This window comes from Triticum dicoccoides, chromosome 4A, assembly GCF_002162155.2.
Source record: "Triticum dicoccoides isolate Atlit2015 ecotype Zavitan chromosome 4A, WEW_v2.0, whole genome shotgun sequence".
Lineage (NCBI taxonomy): Eukaryota > Viridiplantae > Streptophyta > Magnoliopsida > Poales > Poaceae > Triticum > Triticum dicoccoides.
Genome location: NC_041386.1, coordinates 6,437,649 through 6,447,400, shown reverse-complemented (window position 1 = coordinate 6,447,400; position 9,752 = coordinate 6,437,649). Strand labels below are relative to the sequence as shown.

Below are 9,752 nucleotides of genomic sequence, written 5' to 3'. Positions count from 1 at the left end.
GTCGTATTTGCAGGACGAATATCCAAGATGGTTTTGCTTTAATTTTCTTCGTTTTCTACCTTGATTAGCGGGAGCATAATAATTACCTGGTGCATGCGACCCTGTTCTCCCGCGTGGTAAGTTTCCACTGATTGCTCCTCCGGATGCATGACAGTTATTTTCTTTCTCTTTTTCAAACGCCTTATTTATTCTCGCGGTGTTTGTTTCCTAGTTTATAGGATACACGAACGGGGCGGGGAACTTTCTCGGCAGAGTTTTCGTCCGCCTAGACAAATGGCTAAACGCACTTTTGACATGGGTTAATATAATTTTAATGGTTAGATTAAATTAAGTATCGCTGATCGTGCGGCTGTAATTAGTTCGTGTTGTTGTGTGTACGTAAGGCTGTGTGCACTTAGCGATGAATATGTTTGCTTGTTTAATAGTAGTATAGAAGATTAAATTAAGTGTCACTGATCGTGCGGCAGTAATTAGTTCGTGTTGTTGTGTGTACGTAAGGCTGTGTGCACTTAGCGATGAATATGTTTGCTTGTTTAATAGTACTAGTATAGATATAGATAGATTTAATAATAGTAGTATAGATAGATGAATATCCGTATCTTTTTCAGGATTTCTGGCGAATTTCGTAATGCGACAAGGGCCAAACCGCAAAAGTTGTTTAATATCTCGCGCTTCGAACGTTATCTCCGACCTCTCGTCTCGTGCCCCATCCACGTCTCTCCGGCGTGCCCGCTCCAACTCTCATCCAATGGCCTCGCCGCACGCCGACCCGCAGCAGCAGCACCACGCGTCGGCGCCGCCGCTCCTGCTCGCCGTACTCCGCGTCCCGTTCCCGGGGGCCCAGCGCCCGCGCGCGCTCCCCGCCCCGGACCTCGCCCCTCTCGCGCGCCGCCTCGACGAGCTCGCCGCCGCGGCGGCCGCCCACCCGCTCCTGAGGCCGCTCTTCGACCTCCGCCACCACCTCTCCACCTTCTCCCAGGTACGCAAACGTCCACGCCCCAGTGGGGCTTCGTGAAAGCGCACGCGGGCGATCTTCCGAACTAACGTCGCGCGCCCGGCCGATGCGAGGAGCAGAGCGGGAGGCAGAGGATGGTGGCGATGCGGCAGGCGGCGTGCCCGCTGGCCGGCGGCGAGGGCTGCTTCGCGGCGGTGCTGGGCGGGTCCGTGGCCGGCATGGTGGTGTCCAACGGCGTCAACAGCTTCCTCAGCCTCTACAACACCGTGCTCGTCATCCGGCTCGTGCTCACCTGGTTCCCCAACACGCCGCCCGCCATCGTCTCGCCCCTCAGGTACGCGCACACATTGCAAACTCTAAGGCGCATTATCATCCCAGCACAGCAGTAGTACAAATGATGCGTCAGAAAACCACCACTAAGATGATTCAGAGAACTTGAAATTGGTCACTGGCACCTACTACCACTAAGACGCAACGATCGCAATCACAATCACAACCTTATCTTAGTTAAAAGTCGTAAGGAGGCGCGACAGTGCGAAAGCAGAAAGGCTTTTGCTTCACGGAACAGACGCACAGTTTGGTCTGGTGACTTTCTGAAGATGTTGTTATCGCGTGCAGCACGGTGTGTGATCCGTACCTGAACATCTTCCGGGGCATCATCCCGCCGCTGGGCGGGCTGGACCTGTCCCCCATCCTCGCCTTCCTGGTGCTCAACGCCCTCACCGGCACCGCCGCCGCGCTCCCGGCCGAGCTCCCTGCCCAAACCGGCTCGGTGCGCCCTGACGAGCTCACCGCCAACCAGAGGAAGTGGATGAGGAGATTCCGCCCGGGGAAATCGCAGGAGGCAGAGGATGGTGCTCCTCGCTAGACTCGTGCAATTTTTTGGAGTGCTCCATCAAAATGTGTGTTGTCATTCGGCATGTCGAATTACCACTGAGGCCTGATTTTTCTTCTTCTGAATGTGTATGTAGTGGAACCAAACTGCTTGACTGTAGTGCCATTTTTTGGGTCTTTCTGATGAGTTCCTCACTTTGTTGATTGCTTGTGGAAATGAAACAAAAAACCCATGTTCCACACATAGCAACTAGCAAGGGGAACTCAATAAATATTAAGCAACACATGGCTTTTGGCTTCTAAGTCTGCGAGGATGGAAGTTAACTACAGCCGTTTATGCACATATTTGTTTTAAGAAGCTAAGGCGTACTGGATATCTGTAGGGCTAGCACATAGTATGATGTATGCTCGATGAAAAATGTTTTCTAAACAGATCCACAAAAATTACACGACAAGGTCACAGTTTAGAGGGTTCTTCTCTGCTACTGTACTTGTTATACTGCATCCTGAATGGATCCAGCAGAGACAGGTATCTGCAAGCATTCTTCCGGCTCAAGGGCTGAATCATATACTAATTTACAACATACTATAGTGTACGATGCATTAGCAACATTACTGAACAACTTGGAGCATTTTCATATGTATTGCAAAATTCCTGCGAACTTTGTATGGGGTCATTCAAGTTCAGGAATGCTCTGTGGTACTCTGGATTCAGGACGGAGCTGACCATTTGAACTACTGATCATGCTGGTTTGGGGACTTTTGAGAGGCAAGTAAGAAGTCCAAGACGACCTCGTTGAACCGATTCGGGTCCTCCATCTGCGGCACATGCCCGGTTTCCTTGAAGATTTCCAACCTCACATTCTCTCCCAAGCACCTGAAACCATCAGAAGCACACTAGCAGTAAGCAGACAGGGGGTTATGCTGCAATTTTCAAATTTGCATTACAGTGTGGCAATTTTACTAGTATTTTACAGTATATATGGACCATGGTAAGCAATGGAGCAAAAGTAGGATCGACCATTTCAAGTCACTGTCAGTTCTTGCACTGGGATGGCTATGGATTACCTCTTGACAGAAAATGCCTTGTCCAAAGGGAATATCTGGTCGTGGTCTCCCCAGACGAGCAAAACATCCTGCCATTCATAAGATCGAACGCAAAGTTAACAGAATATTTTGTTGCACTACTGTATTTCAGAAACAGAATACAGTGTGGCTGCGTCGAATTTGCCCTTCATTCTGTTCAGATTTTTACCTGCTCCAAGGGCGTAAGTTGGAACTCATCAGTCCCTACAGTTATGGCCTTCATCAGCTCGATCTTCTCCTCCCTCTTATCACTGAAAAGTCTCTGCGAATTGACAAGATCACTGCTCAGTACTGTACTGGCATTTATCGGTCAATTATTAGGGTGGTGCAGCGGCAACAATGGACAGGCCACCTGCACGGCCTCTCTGATCAGGAAGTCCGGCAGCATGGAGGTGACCTGCCTCCGGTAGAACGAGAGCTCCATGAGCCGCCGCGCCGTGCGCGCGTCCAGCGGCATGAGCAAGTCGGCCGCGCTCGCCCACTCGCCGCCGGCGCGCTGGAGGAACGCCCGGTCGTCCTCGGCCGTCTTGAGCAGGTCCGAGTTGGATATCACCACGGGGCCGACCCTCGCGGGCCCCGCCGCGCGCGCCAGGGAGTAGGCCACGAACCCGCCGTAGCTCGTGCCGGCCACGGCGACGCGCGCCGTCGCCGGGAGACCCGGGAGCGCGTCGAGCAGCGCGGCCAGCGCGGCGGCCTGCGCCGACTCGGAGGGCGCCGGGGAGGAGGGGCAGGGGGCGGAGACGCCGAAGCAGAGCAGGTCCGGGACGACGACGTGGAAGCGGCGGGAGAAGGCGCCCACCTGGCGGCGCCACTGCCAGGTCGCCATGGGCCCGAAGCCGTGGATGAGGAGGAGCGGCGGCAGGCGCGGCTCCCCCGCCGGCGCCGGAGCCCAGTAGTGGATCGTTTGGGTCCCGCTGCCTTCGCCGGGGTCGCAGGGGAGGGTGACGGTGTGGGGGCAGAGGCCGGCGGCGTGGAAGGCGCGGCGTGAGAGGTACTCCATCACGGGGAGGAAGCTGAAGCCCATGGCGGCGCGGCGCCGAGCACGTGCACCAGTGTAGCTTGAGCGGCGAAGTGAAACGGACGAGCTGGGTGGGTGGTTATAGCCGCATCGAGCGGCGAGCACAGACACGTCAATGCAAATTCTCTCGGCTCTCGCTCACGTACGTACAGTACAAGTATGGCTTTGGCTATGGACCGACGCGCTGCCCAGAACGACGAATTATGTTACCACTACCTCCTTCCGGGTTCTCCAATGGGCCGACCTAAACAAACGGCGATTTCATCTGTTTTTTGTTTGTTTGGGTCGGCCGCCTGCTCGACATCCGTTCTGTTTTTCATATGAATCGACAACGCGTTCAACGCGCCGACCCATATGTGCAGGCATGGTCGGCTGGCCGCCGAATTTTACATTGCATTCAGCATATTGTGAAATGAAAATTTAACAAGTAAAATAGTTGAGCCGTCCAAATAAATAGTATAGTTTTACAGGCCAAATAAAAATAAAAATGTTTCACATAGTTTTGCAAACGAATAAAAGAAGATACATCTATTGGTTGTCAACATGAGTCCACATATACTCAACCAAATCATTTTGCAGTTGCACGTGAGTTTCTCAATCACGCATGTCTTCATGAAACTGAGTGAATTGCTCAAATGTTGCCGCTACTCCATGCTCAGGCACAACATTCTCACCCTGAAATTGGAAGCCTTGATCGTACAGACGTTCCGGGTGCTCGTCTTCTACGATCATATTGTGCATGATCACACAAGTAGTCGTCACCTCCCATAGTTTCTGCGTGCTTCATGTATTAGCAGGATACCGAACGATGCCCCATCGAGATTGCAAAACACCAAAGGCACGCTCAACATCCTTTCTAGCACTCTCTTGCTCTTGGGCAAATCTTTTCCTTTTCTCTCCGACAGGGTTGGGTATTGTCTTTACAATAGTGGTCCACTGAGGATAGATATCGTCACCCAAATAATACCCTTTGTCGTAGTTGTGACCGTTGACAGTAAAGTTCACCGGTGGGCTGTTGCCTTCGGCAAGCCTAGCAAACACCGGCGAGCGCTGAAGCACGTTGATATCATTGTGTGATCCAGCCATACCAAAGAAAGAGTGCCAGATCCATTCTTGAGACGCCACGGCCTCTAGTATGACAGTGCAAGCCCGGACATGTCCCTTATACTGCCCTTGCCAAGCATAAGGGCAGTTCTTCCACTCCCAGTGCATGCAGTCTATACTGCCAAGCATCCCCGGGAAGCCCCTGCTAGCATTCATCGTCAACAAACGGGTTGTATCTTCAGCCGTCGGCTCTCTCAAGTACTCAGGGCCAAACACAGCAATCACAGCCTTGCAGAACTTATACAGGGACTCTAGGCATGTAGACTCGCTCATACGGACGTACTCGTCAATGAGATCACCGGGCACTTCGAATGCAAGCATTCGGATGGCGGCAGTGCATTTCTGATAAGAGGAGAAACCAATCTTGCCGACGGCATCCTCTTTGCACTCGAAGTAGTCATCATAGCCGACCACTCCCTCTCTAATACGATTGAAAACATGCCTACTCATACGGAACCGGCGGCGGAATTTGTGATGTTTGAACAACGGGTTTGTTGTATCAAAGTAGTCCTTCCAGAGAAGGAAATGCCCGCTCTCCCGGTTCGATTCAACGCCGGGAGGTGGCCCGGAATGGAGCCACGGAACAACGACTGCTGGTTGTTGAGGTGGTGATGGACCAACACGGCAGTCAATATCTCCTCCTCGTCGTCGGACGACGAATGGTCGGAGTCGCAAATGAAATTGTGGAAAAAGAACTCGTCGGTGGAGTCCATTTTCGTACCTTGGCAAACTGTCGAACAGCTTGCGGACGTCGAAGAAGGAGACGGCCGGCGAGGGGAGACGCGGCGCCCCCAGACCAGCTAGCTGCCCTGCCGGAGTCCGACGAGTGTGACAGCGTCGGACGAGCGTGCCGGTCATATCTGACGGGGGCAGCGAGGCGTCTTCTTGGTCGCGGGTGGCTGGGTGGTGGGGGAAGCGGCGGCGGGAACCAGTTTGCTCCCCGACGGCAAAACAGCGGCGGCGGGCGACTGGGGGCAGGGGCGGCGTTGCTGGCGGATGTGGAGGCGGCGGCAGCTGGAAGAGTCGCCGGCAAAAATGGGCGGCGGCGTCGGTGACGGAGGAGGCGGGGGCGAGGGTTGCTTGTTGGCCGGGGAGAAGGGAGGCCAATGTGCCACAGACCAGCGGGTCCGGGGACAGGAGTAGGCGAGCACGCGCGCGTCCGTCGCTTGTCCGCGCCGACGCAAATCAGGCTCAAAAATTGGCCGGGAATGGGTCGCCCGCGGACGAAAAACGGACGCGCGTCCGTTTAGGTCGGCGCATTGGGCCGCCCTTTCTGTCCGCGCCGACCCAAATGGACGGCCGCGGACGAAATGGGTCGCCTCATTAGAGTTGCTCTTAGCCCCTTTTATTTTACGCCAAAATTTGATCATTGATTTAAACTTATAAAATGTTAATATCCTACATAATAATGTATCGTTGGAAACCTCTTTCAAATACAAATCTATCAATATACTTTTTATAGCATATGTGCTAGATTTTTTGAGCCAAATAGATGGTCAAAATTGGACCCAAAATATAAAGGTCCTAATAAACCCGGACGAGGGAGTATCTCCGATCCATATTAACTATTACTGATTTATAGTGAACTGTACTGAATCATCGATAATTAATATGGATCTAAGAGAGTATTACAAGATTTTTATTTTACTTATAAAAAAGTGATTTTTATCGACTTCTAATGTCCCGTTGGTACTACATATAAAAAATACATTTGACCTCCGCATGAGTAAGATATACTCCCAACACCAAAGCACACAGTATATAACGCCGGTAAAGAACAAAGCCGTACAATATCAAAGGCAATGCCACCCTCTGTCCTGTGATGCCACTTTCATTAGTTGGTGGTACTCGGCTGAAGCTGGGCTCCACGGCGCAGGAGGAAAACCCTGAATTCGTTGGCCATGTTGATCATATAGACCATATGAAGGGAGAGGAATAGCTGGATGTTTTCTAACAAATCAAATTTTATCCTGAAAATCCTAGATCAAGTCCAAACCGATGCAAAAGCTTCTGGCCTTAGATAGCTCTCTGGTGTTTGGTGCTTCAGGTGTGGTCTGGTAGTTTTTTGCTGGCTCCTAGGTTTTAGTTTTTTGGTTTTGGGTCGTAGTTCGTCTGGTGATCTGCCTTTCCCCCCTGTTTTCAGCACTTGTAAGATTTTGTATCAATCGTTATCCTATCCTTTATCTTAATGCACCATATCCAGCTCTTCGGTATGCTTCGAGAAAGAAAATGTCAAGACCCATGCTGAATAACAACATCATTTACCACATGTTTAGGGTGTACACACCATCATAAATATAGTAGTTGTTTGGTGTTTGCATTGATGAATGGTAGACCATAAATGGGATCAATGCATACACTGATAACTCGTAGATAAACTGCAGTGGGCCGCTCATTTCATTGATCCCTACCCCGAAGATGGGTTCGCAAAAGACGGTGACGACGACTTCTGTAGCATGCACATGTAATGTGCGCCAATGGTTTGCTGGACCGGTGCTCCTGTTTTAAATGGTGTGCGTAGGGGTGAGGTCAGGGCAAGTGGCCCTGATCATGATCATCAAGCTTGTAGGTGCAACGTCTTTTGTCGCCTAGACGGTGAATTTGAAAGGATCGATGTTTTACCTTGTAAGGCATTGTTGAGCTAATAAAAATGGTTGTGTGCACTACTCCCTATGTAAACAGATGTAAGACGTTTTAAATCAGTACTTTATGCCGATAAAATTTGCAGAAACAAATAATATATCAACTGCCAGTGACACGAATGAGCAACAGATTAATCGCATCAACTTCAAAGAATATATTTGGTCGAAGAAGAACCACGCAACAATACAAGTCAACTCTAGGTCTTAACGCGAATGGCATTTGCTGCCATATGAACGAACATAAACACTCCATGAGATAGACCATACAAAGGAGCTTTGCCGCAACCACCCATTTGCATCGAGATTCGTATAGTAGTTTGGTCAATTGCATGTGTTCTAGCCTTTAATCACCACTAATGGGCCCATGCGTGCAACTTTTAGCAGAGTTGCATGCTCCACACATGCCACCTCCCATTCCTTTTCAATTCATCTCCAAATTTGAATCTAGTCTATCTTTTCAACTGAAAGTCCAAATCAAGATTGTTGCATATTCATGTTTGTTGCGACGAATACCTTCGACAAGACCAATTTCGAAAGCATTCTGACAACTTTTAAATTTTTACCAAGTTTCAAATATTTAAACTTGATAGTCGCAATATTAAGTTTTTACTTAGTTTCACTAACTTTCACCAAGTTTCATTTGCTTTTAGGATTAAGTGTTTGGGGCTTAGGGCTTTGGGATTTGGATTTAGGGGCTTAGAGCTTAGAGTTTAAGTTTTGCTTTTGAAACTTGCTGAATTTATCACCGTTCCTACAACGTTGGCACAGGTGTGTCATCCCTTTTCAAGGCGTTTGCCGCAAGATGCCGACTTAGTTGCATGTGTCTTTTGGTCAAATCTTGTAATGTGTCTACTTTTTTGGCATTTATGCACTTTGTTACAAGGTATTTTGGTCTCGTTGCCTTACCTTTATTCAATAAAATGATGGTTGTGTGCACCCTGCGATGCAAAGGTCCGGAGGTATCCTTTTAGAAAAAAAATACCATGCTGATTTTTCTTTGACATCCAGTTACGTTAGATTTCATAGAAGCATTTTTATCCTTTATAATTCTTTGGGGAAAAAAAATCTTATGCTTTCTTTGTACATAATCAAATATCAAAGATGACGTAACACTCTAATCCTGCATCCAAGAATCATGCAAATCAAATAGACCCTGATTGATGTACGCATTAGTATACACAACAACTCTGAATGCATGGGCCCAAATGGCTAAGAAATCTTATTGCAAATCAGTGGAGTAGCGGGTGGCTATGCATCTCATAGCGAGCTGCCATTGGTGCGAGCAGGATCTGCGGGCTTGTCCGCAGCCACCAAGAAGTCGAGCATGATGTTGTTGAACCGGGCCGGGTCCTCGAGCTGTGGAGTATGGCCCGTTTTCTTGATGATCTCCACTCTAGCTTTCCCATCCAATGACCTGAAACCAAAGTGCAGATCAGTGCGTGACCAACACAAACTGAAACCACCTGATCATGAAGGAAACTTAGTAAGTAAATATACCACACGCGGTAAAAAATGATCCATGTAGTAAATGATTTACTTCCTCCGTCCGAAAATACTTGTCATCAAAATGAATAAAAAGTGATGTATCTAGAACTAAAATACGCCTAGATACATCTCCTTTTATCCATTTTGATGATAAGTATTTCCGGACGGAGGGAGTACACATTTATACGAGTACCTCTGAATTGCGTAGGCCTTGTCTAGTGGGAACAACTGGTCGTGCTCTCCCCACACAATCAACACTTCCTGCATAGAAATGCATACAATGTGGTAAAAAGGTTAGCTGAGACAAGAGAGTTTCAGTAAATGCGTTGGTCCAGGCATTAGGTGAGCACATTGAAATAGAGAGTATACCTGAGACAATGGTGTGACTTGGAACTTGTCGGTGCCGACTGTGATCCCCTTGAAAAGATGGGTGAGCTGCTCCCTGTTGTCCATGAACAGTTTCTGACAGGAGGCAACAAGATCATCTGGTTCAGTGCTGTTCTTGTTTCTTATCTGATGTCCCCCAAGGGACGACAGTCCTACTATTGCTTACATCTATCTACCGGCTCTACTGCCATTTTAAGACCGGAAACACAGTTACACAGCTGAAATACAGGTGAAGTTGCCG

At 49.3% G+C, this 9,752-nt stretch overlaps 3 protein-coding genes across 3 annotated transcripts in view; 1 reads left to right on the top strand and 2 right to left on the bottom strand.

Moving 5' to 3' along the window:
• Positions 1-698: 698 nt before the first annotated feature.
• On the top strand, positions 699-1,980 carry LOC119284554 (ylmG homolog protein 2, chloroplastic-like). The gene is made up of 3 exons (XM_037563684.1): positions 699-979; positions 1,075-1,289; positions 1,574-1,980. Exons 1-3 carry the CDS (start codon positions 749-751, stop codon positions 1,821-1,823), a joined length of 696 nt encoding a protein of 231 aa, XP_037419581.1. The 5' UTR covers positions 699-748; the 3' UTR covers positions 1,824-1,980.
• A 253-nt stretch (positions 1,981-2,233) lies between these two features.
• LOC119284553 (2-hydroxy-6-oxononadienedioate/2-hydroxy-6-oxononatrienedioate hydrolase-like) lies at positions 2,234-4,004 on the bottom strand. The gene is made up of 4 exons (XM_037563683.1): positions 3,228-4,004; positions 3,045-3,137; positions 2,858-2,925; positions 2,234-2,666 (listed from the first exon to the last, which is right to left on the bottom strand). Exons 1-4 carry the CDS (start codon positions 3,897-3,899, stop codon positions 2,525-2,527), a joined length of 975 nt encoding a protein of 324 aa, XP_037419580.1. The 5' UTR covers positions 3,900-4,004; the 3' UTR covers positions 2,234-2,524.
• A 4,705-nt stretch (positions 4,005-8,709) lies between these two features.
• Positions 8,710-9,752, bottom strand: part of LOC119284551 (2-hydroxymuconate semialdehyde hydrolase-like) — a 2,693-nt gene continuing 1,650 nt past the window's right edge. Inside the window, exons 2-4 of the mRNA XM_037563682.1 lie at positions 9,494-9,586; positions 9,318-9,385; positions 8,710-9,053 (exon numbers count right to left, since the gene is read on the bottom strand). Coding sequence (XP_037419579.1) covers positions 8,897-9,053; positions 9,318-9,385; positions 9,494-9,586 — 318 coding nt within the window. The 3' untranslated portion in view covers positions 8,710-8,896. The remainder of the gene's footprint in view (positions 9,054-9,317; positions 9,386-9,493; positions 9,587-9,752) is intronic.